We start from the raw sequence: 20111 nt of genomic DNA on the forward strand, positions 1-20111 counted from the left end.
TCAGTGCTATATGGCCCCGTTAGTGGAAGAATAGCTGGCATTAGGTTTTACAACTGTGGACATTTAGGGTAAATCATTCTATATTGACATTCCTGGATCTCCTATTAGACCTACTCATTGTTGTTCTGTTAGCAATGTGGTACCTTTACACCTCTCTCAATTGAATTCAGCCAGTGGTTCAACTTTACATTCAGAGGGGAAAGAACAGAGGGAAGTATTTTCAGTTCACTGAAATGTGTTCTGGTACTTGGATTTAGCTAATCAACGTAGGATTCAGAAATGTAATTTAGTTGGATGTATTTTGTCTGGGGGATTTTGCAGCTAGTGACTTTACCACGGCAATATTCATAAGTTACCCATTCAATGTCCACTACATGCCGTCTCTCATTCAGAGGTGGTTGGACGTGGCCAAGGAAGCGGTGCAAATGTTAAGGCTCTTCTGCCACCTGCTGGTGAAACAGGGGAGTTGCATATTAAATCCGTCTATTTTTGTCAAACCCAAAGACAGTTTTCTGCCCTCCCGGTAAATGAATTTCTTCAATTATTCCTGAAACGCTGGAACGTATACAACGTTGTCTCATCAAATCCACAAACCTCAAATGACGAAACACAAATAGCAGTAGTGTTATAACTCTTTTTTTTTATCTGTTCAGTACATGAAATGGAGTGACACACATTGACAGCAAGAGTTATTTGGTGCATTTTTCCCTCACTTGTAAAACGATAGGTCAAGCGCAAACAAGTGGCACCTATCAGATATCAGTCTTTCACTCACAATTCAGATGACTTTATACATTCCAGTCAAGGCAGGACACAAATGTGACAGCAACACTCAACAGATGACACACACATTTCATTTAGTATATTGGATAGTTCCGTTTTTTTTTAAATTCATACCTGGGATTTGAATGCACCTGCATGGACTGATGGGGCTTTAATCATGGCCTCACATGAATATCCAAGTCAGAGTTTAAGAGAAAGCTCCTCATTTTACCACTGGGACTCGGACAGCCAAATTCGGCATGCTGATGGAACATGCCAAGGCCTACCCAGTGGCATCAGTTGACAGTTTAAAAAGGTCAAAAGTCATACATATCGTACCCTGAACGTGAAGTAAACAAATTGCAAACAAGAAAGTGAACCAGTGCAACAAATCCACACATATATTTCATGGAGTACATCTTTAGCTTTAGGACAGAATTGACCGACACATGTATATTCCTAATATCAATAATGAACACAGCTATCGACACGGATTGTGTCAGATATTGCTTAACAGCAGCTGATATTGTAGTGGATATGTCATTGGATAACAACTAATACTTTATGGTACTACATCAAAGACTTCAAAACAATTGATAACCACCTTGTACCCAATGGTGCCACCTCCCCCAAAAAGATCTTGAAAATTAACGCTATGTAATTACTGCGTAATTACCATTTTACCATAGAATTTCTTACTAAATACCTGGTCATTTATGTACCGGAAAATGATGTGCCACAGAATACCGTTTTGAATGTATAAATACTCTCGTCTCTATACTTCATTTACAGCCTATACATAATAATGGACCTCTGCAACCTGTCATGTAGGTCAGCAGCAGTCCCCTTGTGTTCCATACAGTGCTGATCTAGGATCGGTTTTGCCTTTTAGATCCTAAAGAATAAGATTACATGAATGACGGGGACCTGATCCTAGATCAGCGCTCCTACTCTGAGACACTTTATGAATACAGGCCCTGTTCCACAGTCTCAGTAGTAGTGACAGACACATTCCGACAGAGGTCAGTCAGTCACGCCTCATGACGTAACATGCAGTCCGTTGCTTCACCCATGATGAGGATATTGTGTTAAAGACAGATAATAAAGGCAGGCAGTAAATAAAATAAAACACGTGTCATTGCATCAGTGTGACTGGCCGGGTTAGAGCTGCGGTGTCTGTTCTCTCTTAACCCCTTCCCTTCAGGGAGTTTTTATTGATCAGTGCATTTTGGCATCCTTAAGGACAGTTATTCCCAGAGGATACCCGCTTGTGACCCAATCACGGATTGCTACTAATATGTTTTGGGTTGTGGCTAGAATCGTTTTGTCCTTTTGGTGGGCCACATGAAAACTCCAAAGGTCCCAGCCACACCCCTCCCTCACAGCCGGCTCCTGTCCAGCCTCTTCTTGGCAGGGTTGGGGTACTGGGGGTTCTCGATGACCCCCTCCCCAAACTTGAGCTCTAGGAAGGCGCGGTGGTTGTTCGGGCTGTAGGCGGTGACGCCGGCGAACGGCATTGGCACCAGCGGCTGCAGGAAGTGCTCGGGGAACTCCACATCCTGCTTGTGCTCCATCCACGTGTCTTTGGTCATGACGCCGTTCCGCGGGTAGAAGGGCCACAGGTCCACGTGGAGGTGGTTAGCCTCGCTGTATTGCACCCTATAGAAGTCCCCCTCCACTGCCCGCTCCCACACATAGCCGTTAGCGTCCACCAGCGAACCAGAGTCCAGGTTCTTCAGGTAGTCACAGTTGGGCACGTCCTCCAGGTAGATGCCCAGGTCCACGTCATAGTCCCAGGGGATGATGTCCTGGTGGCGGGCCGCCCCCAGCAGGGAGCCTCCTTCCAGCCAGTAACGCACCCCGGAACTCTCCAGAATGTTGATCACATACTTGGTGGTCTCACGTAGGGCGCGCAGGCAGCATGGAGGGGTCCAGCGATCCAGGTACAGGTACTCAGGGGTGTCGTCTCGGACTGTACCGAAGCAACGTGCCGTCTCCTTCCCACAGCCGTGCCACTGCTCCTTCCCATCAGCCAGTAGGAGACGCTTCAGCCCAAAGTTCCTCATCAGCCGGCTAGTGGCCTCCTTCAGATGGCTGTCTGCCTTCCACTGGTTGTGGGCTGAGCTGAAGAGAGGCCGGTGGCTGGCGGAGAAGCAGGGGCTCTCCAGGAGCTTGACCTTCCAGCCATGCAGGGAGGTCTGGATGAAGAGCGAGGGCAGCAGGGGCCTCCCCAGTGGGACAGACAGGTTGAAGAGGTCCTCAGAGCGGATGAGGACCACTGCATCCCCCTGAAGGGCTGTACACACGCTACCACTGCTCCCAGACGCCGCTGGGGTGTAGGTGGCCGTCCACTCTCTCAGACTGACCCGCAGGTGCAGGCACTGGACGGCCGAGCGTGCCAACACGGGGGCCGCCACCAGCCTCACGGGCCCCCCACCCTCCCCCTCCAGCTCCCGGATCAGCCTCTCCACAGCCCGGCCCTGCTCCAGCTCCACCCCGTCAGGCACCAGCAGCACAAACTCTGTCTGGACGTGGAACTCTGGCCGGTGGGCCTGTGGAGGCTGCTCGGGGCTGGGGGAGAGCACCAGGAGACGGGCCCCCTCGGGGAGAGACAGAGGGGGATAGGGCGGGGTGTCAGACACAGCCAGGAAGGGCAGCTCAGGTCTCTGGTGCAGGAAGGAGCGTGCCACATCACCGACGTAGTTCTCAAAGTCCTCAAACTCCCGTAGGAGGACAGTCACACGGGGGCCGCGGCTGTTCCCCTCTCCCCCCGACACCTCCAGGGCCAACCATCCCCCCGCCAACCCCCACCAGGCCGCCCCCCCAGCCCGGACGCAGGTAAAGCAGCCTTCCTGGAGCCCCTCCCTGGGTCCCGGCGTTTCTCCATCATCTGCTGCTGGGCTCGGGACACATAGTAGAGGATGAGCAGGTTCAGAACGATGGCTCCAGTCAGAAGGCCCTGGCAGAAACTCACCCGCATGGCGAGTTTCTACACTCGTCTGGCTCAGGGAAAGGAAAAGGTATAGGATGGAGCTCTCTATTCAGAAAGCCTGTCCATAAACATCAGGACCCCATCAGTAAAGAACTACAGGCTATGTGCGTCGGAATAATAATGGCCAGCTGCTGGAATGGCTGAAATACACAGAAAACACAGGAATTTAAAATGTGAATTTAAAATGCGTCCCAAAAAAAGCACTTCAGATGGCTGTAGTCTAGTTTGTTACATGATATTCAAACGTCAAGGAACAAGGTGCAGTGTGTCTCCCGTACATGGACTGGATTGCCCTAGTTCTCTTCAGCCAATACTTTGACCTAGATTGTATTCTTGACTATCAATTACAGCCAAATGAGCTACAGAGATGCTTCAAATTGATGCACCATTTAAGTATAGGCCTATGCTCCCTTCTAGAATAGGTACCGTAGGCTATCAAGCATTGCTACAGCAATAATAGTGCCTAGAACTGTCTGCATAAAGCAAAATACATTTTATTCTGTCATTTAATGCAGTCAGCAGACTACACCAATGCTACATGGCTTCTACGCAACCATAGAACCAATGCAACCATGACCATTCTCAATAAATGCTTTTATCATGATGAATAACCACTAAATCATTTCATTTACATCCTCTCCTAAAGGCCACACCGTGACCCCTCTAAAAGCTTCATATGCAGAACTCATCGGTCTTCAAATGTGAATCACGTTCTCCCCGTTACACAGCCTAACATTCCCCAAATCGTTAGAATAAGACAGAGCATACGAACCATAACGCACGTACATCGAATTCGCTATCTGTCTGCAGAGGTGGCTGAGCTAAGCGCAACATGGATGGCTCTTACTGACAGTGTGAAATACTCATATTATACTGACAAATTAACTCAAATAGTGTTAACATACGGTGACTTTTAGATTCATTTCAATACCGCGGTCTGTAACATTGTACCCTTGCTTTGCTGTTTCGGAAATGAGCACAGGAAGGCTTGCGTGAGATCACAATATGGCAGGAACGACGTCCCTGGTTACCACTCATGGATAAAACGATCCCCCGACCGACGCTGTAGTAGATTCGCTCTTAGCTCATTTTTTGGCACCCTTTCTCCATGAGTTATTGCAGTCGCTCTTTTACGTGACAGAGGAAGAAAGAAGGGCAGAGTGCTAGTGCTGGGTCTGTGAGGGTTGGGTTATTATTATTATCGCTGCTCGTTTCCACCTCCTTGTCCTGGCGAAAACGCGAGCGCTAAAATGGAGGCGGAAAGATCCGGCGGAGTAGCAGGGGGAACGAACCAGAACTCTGGAGGCAGCGGCGTGGGGCGCAATCCGAACGGGCCGAAATCTGTACTCGGGCAGGCGACAACAGAAGCGGCCGCCGCGGCATCAGCAGCCGGGGCGATGGCTGGATCGTCGCAGCCTCGGGAACCGCAAGACGGCGACGCGGGCCTATCGCTTCCCGGGATCTTGCACTTTATCCAGTTCGAATGGGGACGCTTCCAGGCCGAGAAATATCGTTGGGAAGCCGAGAGAGACGAACTCAGGGTAATTACAAGGTTATTATTTAGCTATAGCTACGTAGACTATTTTGTTACTATAGTAGCTTGCTACGATTTGGAAGAAGAAAAAAAAGCTAGCCTAGCATTGGCATTATTCAGATCCCACAGAAATCACGACCGCTCCTCAATAGTTTCACTAATCCGACAGAATACTGTACAAAGCGTGCAAAACAACATACACATGATCACACATCTTTTCATCCCGTGCTCCAGGATGTTAGCCAGAGTAACTTCAAACAATGTTGCTGTATTTGCGTCAGTTCAAAATCTTTGATGTGGTTTAGACGCAAGCGCTATTCTGGGATCAAAGAAAACCCAATATCTGGGGACCATTCTTGACTAATCCAAAACACTGGATTGTGAATTTACTTTAATGTCTTGCATCACTCACAGGACTTTAAATTGTCCGTGTGTGTTAATTGCAGTGTTACATTGAGGCGCAGTCAATGTCATTCACCCCCTGATCCCAACGCAGCCAGACATATAATCGACATTGTCTATACATAGCGCATCACACAGGTGGAGGTGTCAATCGGCTACGTCGAGCTGCTCCAACGGTAATTAACGCTGTTAGAATGAACGCCAGACGGTCGGCCTCCGCTTGTTTCTGAACCCCCTTTTTTTAACGTTTCTATTTTCCTCTGTGGGAGATTACGGCTGGTCACGTGACTCGCTGTCAATTACAAAAGGGATTCGGTCACGCCAATGCGTTTATAAACCCCGGAGCCACGCACAAAACAAAACAAAAAAACAGATGACGTAATGTGGCCCCTTTTCCGCCGTTTACACGCGTGAACATTTTCACTCACGCCTGCCTGGGGAGTGCAAAGCGTGTTTTTTTCCTTTGCTTTCCCCATATGTGACCTCCTGTCAGCACGTTTGCTTATACGTATGCTGAAGGAACACCGTTGAAATAGGAGTTTGCTTGATTATTTACAGTAGCCTAAAGGCCCGTGTAGAAAAACAATGCCATTCCACTGCTGTCAGTGTATTTCACTCTCCCGCTCACTCTACCCTATAGGCTATAGCCTAGATATAAATAGGAACTTTATATATTATGGATGAACCATAACAAACAGGCCGTGTTGGTTTTATAGCAGTGTGCGGATGTCACCACCACCACTAGTCTGTTACTGGGAATGATTTCTATGCGTGAACATGTGTGTGAGTGTATGCGTGTGTGTGTGGTCTGGTTTTCACAGGCCAAATTAGCGGGGAGAACTCGGGACGGGAGAAAAGAGCGGTTGAGTGCCCTGTTCAAACAGTAGCCCAGCAGTTTACATAAGAGGACCCCAGTGGCTGCTAAACTAGGGAAAGCCCAGTGGCACAACCACACACACACACACACACAGAAGGCAATGCCTGGTGTGTTTTCTCTGCCAACCCTCTTGAGCCGAGGATGTGCCAGTAGGCATGCTCTGAGACCATGTGTGCAGGACACACACTTGTCCATTATAACTCGCATGTGCTCGCTCATCTCCCACAAACACATGTATGTACAGTTGAAGTCGGAAGTTTACATACACCTTAGCCAAATACATTTAAACAGGGGCGAAAATCTGATTTGGAGGGGACAATTACATTACATTTTCTCAAGAGCAATTCCTGAGGGGGACACCAAAAGTAGTGCTGTAACACATAGCCCACGTTTAATATGGTAAATGTATATTGAGGAACCAAAGAAATAAGGTGTTTGCCGTACTCCTAACTACCGGTACCCAAAACTACACAACTAATCACAACAGCAATACCATTGCCTTTAACAAATCTTAGTTCAGTCACCAGTTTAAGTTGAGAGTGGGGGTATCCATGGCATTTTCCAATTATGTTCCAATTTTACAAGTAAAAAAAATTGAGAACCTTTCATAATGTTGCCAAACAAAGACTCAACAAACTTACCTGAGACTCCCTGTCTCTGCCAGTCTGTCCCTGCATATCTGTCCCCAACTCTGCTGTCTGTGTGCCATCTGTTGCCTGCTCTGCCTAATGACATCATTGTGAAACATTTCCATTAGAATTTCATTTCTTTCATATGAACGTTTTATCAACTAGTCTTTGAGATATTAGGCTACTAGGGTTCTTACTTTGCGTTTTGGTGTACTGAAAAATACTCTGATGTCCGTCTTTTTTCTGCCATTTTTCTACCTGGTTGGCTACACACACAGTATGTAGGTTATTTACAGTAGGAGATGGGCTTCTATCATCTTATCTTCTATCATTCTATATGGGCTTCGATCTAAAAGGTAGCTAGCAAATGTGAAACGGATTGCAGTGACAAGAGTTGACAGCTGTATGAGTTCACAACACATGCTGCAACATTTTATAATTTTAATCGTTTGTTTCATATTGGCTGGCTTCTAACAATAGCTGAATTTGCAAAGCTAGCGAGCACCAATTCAGTGGTGTTTGCTATAATCTTTGCTACCCGGGTTAAATAAAGGTGAAATAAAATATAGAAATAAAAGTTCCCTTGCGACAATTTAGCTTTTGCAACGAGACCATTAAATATATTTAAAACAATGGTAGAAGAGAGTGTAGTTCTGTTCAGTTTATCGCTAACCTTATCACAGGGACTTTGAAGCACTAACTTACATGCATGCTGATCTTGGAATAAATTGACGATAGCAAAGATTCCATCTTTGATGACGCCACATAAATGGAATAGGTACTAGCTAGCTTAATAGTTAATATTTGCGCGCTAGCTCTGCATATTCAGCTAGTGTGTGCACGCGATTGACTGGATTAACCTCACATCAGACAGTAGATACGACCTCTACGTTACCTCGCAAGCTAAGGAACTGGCAGTGGATCAAACCATTGTGAGGCAAAGGGTGGGGGGGTCGCAATCTTTTGAAACTTAAAAACGAGCTATTAAGTGTCTATAATCAGCACAATTGCTTTCATTGCGTATTATTAATATTATTTAAATTACATAGTTATGTTTCAGTGATATATTGGGGGGGACAAATCATATTTTTCCCAGGATGGGGGGGTCGTGTCCCCCCCGTCCCCCCCAGGATTTCCACCCCTGCATTTAAACTCAGGTTTTCACAATTCATGACATTTAATCCAAGTAAAAAGTCCCTGTCTTAGGTCAGTTAGGATCACCACTTTATTTTAAGAATGTGAAATGTCAGAATAATAGTAGAGAGAATGATCTATTTCAGCTTTTATTTCTTTCATCACATTCCCAGTGGGTCAGAAGTTTACATACACTCAATTAGTATTTGGTAGCATTGCCTTACAATTGTTTGACTTGGGTCAAACGTTTTGGGTAGCCTTCCACAAGCTTCCCACAATAAGTTGGGTGAATTTTGGCCCATTCCTCCTGACAGAGTTGGTGTAACTGAGTCAGGTTTGTAGGCCTCCTTGCTCGCACACGCTTTTTCAGATCTGCCCACAAATTTTCTATAGGATTGAGGTCAGGGCTTTGTGATGTCCACTCCAATACTTTTACTTTGTTTGGGGTCACTGTCCATTTGGAAGACCCATTTGCAACCAAGCTTTAACTTCCTGACTGATGTCTTGAGATGTTGCTTCAATATATCCACATCATTTTCCTACCTTGTGATGCCATCTATTTTGTGAAGTGCACCAGTCCCTCCTGCAGCAAAGCACCCCCCACAACATGATGCTGCTTCACGGTTGGGAGGGTGCTCTTCGGCTTGCAAGCCACCCCTTTTTCCTTCAAACATAACGATGGTCATTATGGCCAAACAGTTCTATTTTTGTTTCATCAGACCAGAGGACATTTCTCCAAAAAGTACGATCTTTGTCCCCATGTGCAGTTGCAAACCGTAGTCTGGCTTTTTTATGGTGGTTTTGGACCAGTGGCTTCTTCCTTGCTGAGCGGCCTTTCAGGTTATGTTGATATAAGACTCGTTTTACTGTGGATATAGATACTTTTGTACTTGTTTTCTCCAGCATCTTCACAAGGTCCTTTGCTGTAGTTCTGGGATTGATTTGCCCTTTTCGCACCAAAGTACATTCATCTCTAGGAGGCAGAACGCATCTCCTTCCTGAGCGGTATGACGGCTGTGTGGTCCCATGGTGTTTATACTTGTGTACTACTGTTTATACAGATGAACGTGGTACCTTCAGGCGTTTGGAAATTGCTCCCAAGGATGAACCAGACTTGTGGAGGTCTATAATTTTTTTTCTGAGGTCTTGGCTGATTTCTTTTGATTTTCCCATGATGTCAAGCAAAGAGGCACTGAGTTTGAAGGTAGGCCTTGAAATACATCCACAGGCACACCTCCAATTACATTTACATTTTAGTCATTTTGCAGACGCTCTTATCCAGAGCGACTTACAGTAGTGAATGCATACATTTCATACATATTTTTTTTTTTTTTTCTTGTGCTGGCCCCCCGTGGGAATCGAACCCACAACCCTGGCGTTGTAAACACCATGCTCTACCAACTGAGCTACAGGGAAGGCAATTGACTCAAAAGATGCCAATTAGCCTAACAGAAGCTTCTAAAGCCATGACATCATTTTCTGGAATTTTCCAAGCTCTTTAAAGGCACAGTCAACTTAGTGTATGTAAACTTCTGACCCACTAGAATTGTGATACAGTGAATTATAAGTGAAATAATCTGTCTGTAAACTATTGTTGGAAAAATGACTTGTGTCATGCACAAAGTAGATGTCCTAACCGACTTGCCAAAACTATAGTTTGTTAACAAGAAATTTGTGGAGTGGTTGAAAAACAAGTTTTAATGACTCCAACCTAAGTGTATGTAAACTTCTGACTTGAACTATATGTATGTCTCCATACACACAGAACATACAACACTATACAGAATATAGCCTACAGTTTCCTCTGGGCTGCTGCTCTGTCTCAAACCAAACATTGTGACTGTGTGTGTGTGTGTGTGTGTGTGTGTGTGTGTCTCTGTCTGTCTGTCTGTCTGTCTGTCTGTCTGTCTGTCTGTCTGTCTGTCTGTCTGTCTGTCTGTCTGTCTGTCTGTCTGTCTGTCTGTCTGTCTGTCTGTGACATTGACAGTGTGTGTATGGTGTGACAGTGGTATGTTTTTTTAGGGCTGAATCAGGTCGTTAAACGGGAACACTTGTGGCACTCTGTCTCCTGTGACAGCCAGCCAGGCAGGCTGTGGCGGGGCCGGGCCGAGCAGTTGGCTGGGGCAGGTGTCACCTGACGTAGCAGGCATTTCTGGTCCTGACGAGAGATAAAACATTTTTAGGGGGAAGTTCTCTTCTGCGCTGTTCAACCAATCAAGTGGAGTGTTGCCTTGTTAACGTTCAAAAGCGGAAGTCGCGTCACAGGCTATTTTTTCCATTTCCCCTGAAAACCCGGATGCGTCCGTTTATATACGCACCCAGCGTAGGGTGGACCAGGTGTGACGTCCCCAGAGCAGAGCCACAGGGCCATGTGACTACAGCCAGCAGGCTAGGCCAGGGGACAGACAGGTGGCACTGCAGAGGGCACATCACTGATCTCACATGACAGGGGATAGGACTAAGCTATGTGGTGGCAGCCCTGGCTTAATCCTATCTAGTCAGGTAAGATCAGTGATTCCTTCAAGAAAGAGAGGATGAGGGATACTACTATAAAACCCGTAAGCCTCTCACCTCTGTTAGGCTATATCTGTCCCGTAGAACTGTAGAAGGGTTCCAAATCAAGCAGTAATTTCTCTACTGAATATCTGAATATACTCCTGCTGAGTCTGTAGAGAAAAGAGTGTTTCTTCTCTTGTCCTACTTCATTATGGTAATACAGTTGGTGCTGATCAAGGACCTACAGCACTCCTAGTTGGATAATAAATGTCAGATTACTGTAGATTTAAACTTTGCGATCACAATTGTGGCACAGTTACTACTTGCCATTAATAGAAGGACAGGGCGCTTTGTAGCCATTGACACTCAAGATCAGTGGCACTCCGACTAGTGGTGACCAAGATGGCATCACTTCCTGCTGGGGCATGTTAAGTGGGGGCCCGTAGTGCCCTTCTCTCAGGTCTAATGAAAAGCCCAGTGTTCTAATGCGTGGCACACGTATGTACACTACTGTGCTTCGCTCGCCCCCATGCACTTCTGGGCCCTTACTGTACGTCCCCCCACTGACTCTCTCTCTCTCTTTCTCTCACACTCCAATTGACCTCTCTTTCTCACACTCATACACACGTAAAGACACACACACACACACACACACACACACACACACACACACACACACACACACACACACACACACACACACACACACACACACACACACACACACACTCCAGCTCCCTGTCCCAGAAAAGTCCTCTGCTCTTACTTGTCGGCTGATGCGTCTCAGAGGGATGGAGGATGGCAGAGAGGGTATAGGAGAGGGTGAGCTGCCCTTGACCCTGTCCAGAGGCAGGGTGGGTGGGACTGACTGAACTCCTCAGCAGGCCACACAGAGATGGCCATACAGGAAGCATACAGGAAGCGCGGTAGTGCTTTTACTTAGAAAGGTAGTTCTTTAGCCTGTCTTTGTGTCAAGACTTGTGTTGTTTTATGTGCCAGTGTTCAACAGGCATGTTTCTAACATCGTTGATGCCCTTTTTAATTACACTTCACAGCTGTTTCTTTTGGTCGAAGTTTCAACTTCATTTGTCCCAGAGGGCAATTGGTTTTGCAGCAAAGAATAACGTGAAACATACATACAATGCTACTGAATCAGCCATGGATTGGCAGCCATCAATATAAATATAACATTGCTAATGATCAACATGAGCAGCAGCAGTAGTATAAAGTAAGGCCTACACAGAAGGTAAGTGAAGTGCGCTGTGCACATTCTCAGAAACATCACGTCGACGTCATCAAAATACAGTATTCCCTATATTCAAAAGGCCAATGGCCATCGGGGTAAAGGGTAAAGGAGTGCTCGTACCTGTTTTAGTCTTAACAGTTGGGGAATCTACGCCAGGGGCCAGAGGGTAGGACATGGGACTCCTGTTTTGGGGGTGGGCACTGTCAGACAGGATGGATTCTGCCTTTCGCACCACTTGTCTGTTGTACAGGTCGGACAGACTACTCTGCTGGGCTTCCAGGATCTCACTGCCCACTTTCGTTCTTCTAGCTAGTGCATTTTATGCTTCGATACCAAGGTTACCATGCCAACAGATCAAAGAAAAAGAGTCTTCAGGGTCCCCGTCGACCTGGAACTTTTTTACCCATCTTCCACAACCTGTCAGTGTTCCACTCAAAGCTCAATTTATCATCAATCACGGTCCCAAGATACTTAGAATTGGCTACAGTGTCTACCACCTGGCCCTGAAGGATAGTGTTATGAGGGGTAGGGGTTAATACACATATCTTTGGTTGTCGTCACATTCGGTTGTAAGAAAGCACTGTGGCACCAATGTACAAAATCCTTAACAACAGGACCATGGTTAGTTTCATCGGCATGAAGCAGACCGACTATTGCTGAGTCATCCGCAAACTTCAGGATGTGTTGGTTCTCGCACTGGCTACGACGTCAGTGTACATCTCATTCCAAAGTCATGGGCATTAATATGGAGTTGGTCTCTCCTCTGCTGTTATAAGAGCCTCCACTCTTCTGGGAAGGCTTTCCACTAGATGTTGGAACATTGCTGCGGGGACTTGCTTCCATTCAGCCACGAGCATTAGTGAGGTCGGGTACTGATGCTGGGCGATGGTTAGTCCTGGCTGGCAGTCGGCTTTCCAGTTCATCCCCAAAGGTGTTCGATGGGGTTGAGGTCAGGGCTCTGTGAAGGCCAGTCAAGTTCGTCCACACCGATCTCAACAAACCATTTCTGTGTGGACCTTGCTGTCAGATGGATCTCGCTGACAAATTCATCACTCCAGAGAACGCGTTTCCACTGCTCCAGAGTCCAATGGCTGCGAGATTTACACCACTCCAGCCGACGTTTGGGGTTGCGCATGGTGATCTCAGGCTTGTGTGCGGTTGCTCGGCCATGGAAACACATTTCATGAAGCTCCCGACGAACAGTTTGAAACTCGGTAGTGAGTGTTGCAACCGAGGACAGATGATTTTTATGTGCTGCGTGCTTCAGCACTCGGCGGTCCCGTTCTTTGAGCTTGTGTGGCCTACCACTTTGTGGCTGAGCTGTTGTTGCTCCTAGACATTTCCACTTCACAAAAACAGCACTTAAAGTTGACCGGGGCAGCTCTAGCAGGGCAGAAATTTAAAGAACTGACTTGTTGGAAAGTTAGCATCCTATGACGGTGTCACGTTGAAAGTCACTGAGCTCTTCAGTAAGGCCATTCTACTGCCAGTGTTTGTCTACGGAGATTGCATGGCTGTGCACTCGATTTTTATACACCTATCAGCCACGGGTGTGGCTGAAAAAAGCCAAAGCCACTCATTTGAAGGGGTGTCCACATACCTTTGTGTGTATATATAGTGTATATGCTTGGAACATTTCATGATGTATGGTTGATCACAGATCACTGATCTGTAGGGAAGCCCTCTCAGGGTGAACTAAATCACCTACAGTAGACTCCTTTACTCCAGCTCTTCAAGGAAGGAAGGAAGGAAGGAAAGAAAGGTGCATGTCTGAAAGTTTCGAACGGGGCCCTGTATTGGACAAAGTCCTGCTGTTAAGACAGGGAATGGACGTGATGTTCATGGATCCTGATGACATGCTCCTGTGTGTACACTGTAACACAACACACACACACACACACACACACACACACACACACACACACACACACACACACACACACACACACACACACACACACAGAGCAAATAAAACCATGTCAGACTGCAGTGGGCCAGTGGAGACAGAAGCCAGGAACGTTAAGGAAGTGTTGGGAGAGATCACTGATGCTTATCTGAGATGGGAGGGACATTCCAAAGAAGTGTGTGTGTGCAAAGAAAAATGCTTTAGAATGACAGGTTGCAGCTCGCCCCTGTCAGGGAAGGAACGGAACCATGTGAGAACCCCACCCACTTAACGACGAGGGAGATCCATTCCACAACGCCCCCTCTCTGCTCTCCTGGCTGCACCCAACCACAGTGCATCTACCTGATAGCTTCCTTCACTACCTGGCTTGGCTGCTCCCCTGCTACCCCAGACAGACACAGCCCTGAGCATGGTGCCCTTCAGGTCTATTTTAGTACCTGGAGTCTGTAGGTATGGCTGAAGCTGCTGCTAAAACCAGACAGACTCTTCAAGCTGAAACACACAGGAGATGCTGTGTTCTCAAAATAGCCAGGGTAACAGATATAGCGTGTCTCAGTAATCAAAGTGATGCGCCATCAGCAGTGGTAGTTTTTTGCAGTTGCACAGTATCATTATTTTGTTTTCATGAGAGCGGTTTGTGTGTCCCAGCTGTATGATCTTGCCAGCGTCGTGCAGACCTGATGAAACGGCGTTTTTTTTTAGGCTGCTCTATTTTTCTGGGGCTCTGTGTGTTAGCGAGTGTGTGTGTGTGTGTGTTTTTCGGCCTCAGAAGAGCAATGGGACCACGCACGAACAAACGCAACACACACACGCGCGGACTCCTCTCCTCACGATTGTTTCCCCTCCAGATGTCTGGCTCGGGTTTACTGGTTAGGAGAAGTTCTAAATCCAGAATGCAGCTCCCTCCACAACCCACTACTTAGCCTGGGACTTGTAGGGAACGTCGGTTTGCGAAACCAAACAACGAGTTTTTCTGCACTACACATGGTATTTGTTTAGTGGGTCCAAACCAACTTTGCTCAAAATAACTGGGAAATGGTATACTCAATCCAGTTGTGTTGATTGGTAACAGGTAATGTTGTGTGTGTGTGTGTGTGTGTGTGTGCACAGGCTCAGGTGACATTCCTCCAGGGTGAGAGGAAGGGGCAGGAGAACATGAAGCAGGACCTGGTCAGGCGGATCAAGATGTTGGAGTACGCCCTGAAACAGGAGAGGTCAGACACGCGCGCACACACACACACACACACACACACACACACTATTCTGCCCTTGAATTGCATTCCCATGCAACACTAGACAGATAGCTAACAACTAAGTCTTCAATAAAACTCCCAAGGCGTGACTCTTCTCGAATGAATATATTGAAAACGCTTACGTTGTGAAACTGCAAAATACAGAGAAGAATATACTTTAGTATTCAATTCAAATCGACATACTGCAGCTGTACATTATACCTTTCAAGTTGAAGTTGGATGAAAATACAAAGCACGTGCCAAGGTACCATGCATCTGGCATGACGCCAAACCATGTAGCTAATTGTTACTCATATGGTAATTGGCTAACTCCTTTCATTACTCTAATAATGTACAACCATCTCTGTAGAATAACAAAGCATATTACACTAGAAACAGTAACAAAACTACAGTATTGTACGTTTTACAAGTCGTTTGCATGACGCACAAGCAAAGTAATACAGCTGACGGCATACATGAAAGGCAAGGCAATTTGTGTGAGTAAATGCAACCAACCAACATTGATATGTAAGCAACTCAATCAATATCGAGATAATCATCACTAGCTAAATGCTTAAATCCAACTTACAAACAAATATTTTCCGAGGCTGAAGCATGACAAGAAATAGCTACACTGAAAGACCTGCACCGCAGCGTTGTTTTAAGCTGTTTCTATGCGTGCAGAATGAATTCTCTACTTCCTGTTTGCGTACAGTCTTTCTAAGTACCAGAAAGCTCCACTAGGGGGCAAATAACACCATGGAACACAATGAGAATCCATCTTAACCATTGTAATAAAATGATCTGTTACCTTCTAACAGGATGGCAGCACACACACACACACACACACACACACACACACACACACACACACACACACACACACACACACACACACACACACACACACACACACACAGAGTGTAGGGCTTGGGTAACACTGCCATCTTGTGGTTCTTCCTCTCTCTGCAGGTCCAAACACCAGAAGCTGAAGACTGGCAGTGACCAGAGCCCAGGGGAGAAGAAGCCAGAGGCAGAACAAGGTATGCAGGGTCTATGTAGACCTTATGTAGACTCTATGTATGCTCTAGGCCAGGGGTGTCAAACTCATTTTGCCCCAGGGGCCGCGTTCTGTCTTCAACGAGGTCCGGAGGGCGTCCGGAAATGTTCGCTTTACCCATCGTTTTCGATGCTCCCTGACTTTCTAGCTTTCATTATGGTAATTTTTAGCGAGGTGGACACAGTCAAGATACTGTATGTCCATGATCATATCTACACTCGGTTTTAGTCATTTTAAAGTATATTGAGTTCGTTCCCCCGTCCCCCTGGATTTTTTTTTATTTAAAAAAAAACACAAACAACAACATTTATAATCTATTTTTTAGTCAAACCACCCGCGGGCCGGATTGGACCGTCTCGGATCCGGAACACCTGCCGTATGTTTGACAGCCCTTCTGTGGACTATCAGAAGACATTCCATTTTTACATGTAAAACTGTCACGACATCCCTCTGTGTCAGCTCACTATATCTGATACCAGACTTGGGTTTTTCACTGTGGAGAGTGTCTGTGGCCTAATGATTGCATCAGTGATTGGTTCACTATGTAGCCTAGATAAAGCAGCACTAGTAACTTGCCTGTGCTTTTGTTTCCACATCTGTCCCATTTAACTGTGTGTCTGTGTGTGGGTGGGGGAGGGGGGGGGGGTGCACTGAGCTTTGAGGGTTGCTCTGGCGCTTGCTTCTGTTACATCAGAGCTTCCTCCTCTGATTGACTCTTCCTCTATCCCACAGTGCCCAATGGGCCAGCAGAATCTGAATCTGAGCCAGCCAATCAGATGTCCTGGAAGGAGGGCCGTCAGCTACTGCGCAAGTAAGGCTTTCTCCCCATAGCGAGAGTAAGGCTTCCTCCCCACAGCGAGAGTAAGGCTTCCTCCCCACAGCGAGCGTAAGGCTTCCTCCCCACAGCGAGAGTAAGGCTTTCTCCCCATAGCGAGAGTAAGGCTTCCTCCCCACAACGAGAGTAAGGCTTCCTCCCCACAGCGAGAGTAAGGCTTCCTCCCCACAGCGAGAGTAAGGCTTCCTCCCCATAGCGAGAGTAAGGCTTCCTCCACATAGCGAGAGTAAGGCTTCCTCCCCACAGCGAGAGTAAGGCTTCCGCCCCATAGCGAGAGTAAGGCTTTCTCCCCACAGCGAGAGTAAGGCTTCCTCCCCATAGCGAGAGTAAGGCTTTCTCCCCACAGCGAGAGTAAGGCTTCCTCCCCACAGCGAGAGTAAGGCTTTCTCCCCACAGCGAGAGTAAGGCTTCCTCCCCACAACGAGAGTAAGGCTTCCTCCCCATAGCGAGAGTAAGGCTTTCTCCCCACAGCGAGAGTAAGGCTTCCTCCCCACAGCGAGAGTAAGGCTTTCTCCCCATAGCGAGAGTAAGGCTTTCTCCCCACAGCGAGAGTAAGGCTTCCTCCCCACAGCGAGAGTAAGGCTTTCTCCCCACAGCGAGAGTAAGGCTTCCTCCCCACAACGAGAGTAAGGCTTCCTCCCCATAGCGAGAGTAAGGCTTTCTCCCCACAGCGAGAGTAAGGCTTCCTCCCCACAGCGAGAGTAAGGCTTCCTCCCCACAGCGAGAGTAAGGCTTCCTCCCCATAGCGAGAGTAAGGCTTCCTCCACATAGCGAGAGTAAGGCTTCCTCCCCACAGCGAGAGTAAGGCTTCCGCCCCATAGCGAGAGTAAGGCTTTCTCCCCACAGCGAGAGTAAGGCTTCCTCCCCATAGCGAGAGTAAGGCTTTCTCCCCACAGCGAGAGTAAGGCTTCCTCCCCACAGCGAGAGTAAGGCTTTCTCCCCACAGCGAGAGTAAGGCTTCCTCCCCACAACGAGAGTAAGGCTTCCTCCCCATAGCGAGAGTAAGGCTTTCTCCCCACAGCGAGAGTAAGGCTTCCTCCCCACAGCGAGAGTAAGGCTTTCTCCCCATAGCGAGAGTAAGGCTTTCTCCCCACAGCGAGAGTAAGGCTTCCTCCCCATAGCCAGAGTAAGGCTTTCTCCCCACAGCGAGAGTAAGGCTTTCTCCCCATAGCGAGAGTAAGGCTTCCTCCCCATAGCGAGAGTAAGGCTTTCTCCCCATAGCGAGAGTAAGGCTTTCTCCCCATAGCGAGAGTAAGGCTTCCTCCCCATAGCGAGAGTAAGGCTTCCTCCCCATAGCGAGAGTAAGGCTTCCTCCCCATAGCGAGAGTAAGGCTTCCTCCCCATAGCGAGAGTAAGGCTTCCTCCCCATAGCGAGAGTAAGGCTTCCTCCCCATAGCGAGAGTAAGGCTTCCTCCCCATAGCGAGAGTAAGGCTTCTTCCCCATAGCGAGAGTAAGGCTTCCTCCCCATAGCGAGAGTAAGGCTTTCTCCCCATAGCGAGAGTAACGCTTCTTCCCCATAGCGAGAGTAACGCTTCCTCCCCATAGCGAGAGTAAGGCTCTCCTCCCCATAGCGAGAGTAAGGCTTCCTCCCCATAGCGAGAGTAAGGCTTCCTCCCCATAGCGAGAGTAAGGCTTCCTCCCCATAGCGAGAGTAAGGCTTCCTCCCCATAGCGAGAGTAAGGCTTTCTCCCCATAGCGAAAGTAAGGCTTTCTCCCCATAGCGAGAGTAAGGCTTTCTCCCCATAGCGAGAGTAAGGCTTTCTCCCCATAGCGACAGAGCAGCACTGTCCTCAACACTTTAAACAAACTATTGAGTCTGAATGAAGAGGCTAATCGTGTGTGTGTGTAGGTACCTGGAGGAGGTGGGCTACTCGGACACCATCCTGGACATGCGTTCGAAGCGTGTGCGCTCCCTGCTGGGTCGTACCAGCCCCGAGGCTAACGGCGCCCCGGCCAGCAGCGAGCAGCAGCCCGCCCCGGACCCCGAGCCCCTGGCAGGGGGGGAGTCACTCCTCATCAGACAGATAGAGGAGCAGATCAAGAGGTGAGACCCCCATACACACACACACACACACACATCCCTGTCCTCGGTGTAGGGTGCTGTGGACAGTGATGAATGGAAGCTTGTCTCCACGGTAGTCGCTGTGAAGTTGATCAGTACTATGTCTGTGGTGGTGTATTGCATATTTTTGTCAAATTTCTATAACTGTCAGTAATGTTGTTACCGTTGTAGGTTGCCTCTGATGTGTGTGTGTTGCCACTGATGTGTGTGTGTGTGTGTGTGTGTGTGTGTGTGTGTGTGTGTGTGTGTGTGTGTGTGTGTGTGTGTGTGTGTGTGTGTGTGTCGGTAGGAACGCGGCGGGGAAGGATGGTTCTAAGGAGCGTCTGGGCGGTTCCGTGCTGGATAAGATCCCCTTCCTACACGGCTGCCAGGATGATGATGAGGATGACAGTGATGAGGAAGATGACTTCCAGGGCATGGGCACGGACCGTATAGACGGGCAGCGCAACAAGAACAAGAAGCCGCGCGTTAAGGTCCGATCACGTCAACACGGCAAAGTGTGTGTGTGTGTGTGTGTGTGCGTGTGCGTATTAAAGCCCTTCTCCCTCTCTCTCTCTCTGTGTATGTAGATGGGGACTGAGCCCATGACCACAGACCTGGACCCTGATGATGAGGAGGATGAAGACGACTCTGAGGATGCCCTGAGCGAGTTTGACTTCCTGGGATCAGGGGAGGAGGGGGAGGGGGCGGGAGAGGCCCGTATCTCAGGGGACGGCCGGGAGTTAGGTACGCCATCGTCATAGCAACCACCTCAACCACACCTGTCTGTCTCTTCGTCTGTCTAGCTTTTTTGTCTGTCTCTTTCTATTTGTCAGTCCCTCTCTCCCTTCATCCCTATCTCTCTCTTTCTAGGGAGTCACATGTTCTGTACTCTCACCTCTACTGCCAATAAACCATTGCCTATGGTGAACCATTGTCTGTGTGTCTCACTACCACGTGTTGT

The 20111-nt window shown here is 47.8% G+C and overlaps 2 protein-coding genes and 1 non-coding gene across 3 annotated transcripts in view; 1 reads left to right on the forward strand and 2 right to left on the reverse strand.

Annotated features, from left to right (window-relative positions):
• Positions 1-620: 620 nt before the first annotated feature.
• On the reverse strand, positions 621-4751 carry LOC123729259 (fukutin-related protein-like). Its single transcript, XM_045703553.1, is given in 3 exon segments — positions 621-3578; positions 3581-3894; positions 4660-4751. Coding segments are annotated over 2 exon segments (1599 nt in total). The 5' UTR covers positions 3743-3894; positions 4660-4751; the 3' UTR covers positions 621-2141.
• A 25-nt stretch (positions 4752-4776) lies between these two features.
• LOC123729258 (striatin-4) overlaps positions 4777-20111 on the forward strand; it is a 32630-nt gene continuing 17295 nt past the window's right edge. The window contains exons 1-7 of the mRNA XM_045703552.1: positions 4777-5295; positions 15089-15192; positions 16183-16253; positions 17003-17081; positions 18956-19150; positions 19458-19641; positions 19738-19894. Coding sequence (XP_045559508.1) covers positions 5005-5295; positions 15089-15192; positions 16183-16253; positions 17003-17081; positions 18956-19150; positions 19458-19641; positions 19738-19894 — 1081 coding nt within the window. The 5' untranslated portion in view covers positions 4777-5004. The remainder of the gene's footprint in view (positions 5296-15088; positions 15193-16182; positions 16254-17002; positions 17082-18955; positions 19151-19457; positions 19642-19737; positions 19895-20111) is intronic.
• trnav-uac (transfer RNA valine (anticodon UAC)) lies at positions 9674-9749 on the reverse strand. The gene has a single exon. It is a non-coding gene; the product is annotated as a tRNA-Val (tRNA).

The sequence above is a fragment of the Salmo salar genome, chromosome ssa20, assembly GCF_905237065.1.
Source record: "Salmo salar chromosome ssa20, Ssal_v3.1, whole genome shotgun sequence".
In the NCBI taxonomy this organism is placed as follows: Eukaryota; Metazoa; Chordata; class Actinopteri; order Salmoniformes; family Salmonidae; genus Salmo; species Salmo salar.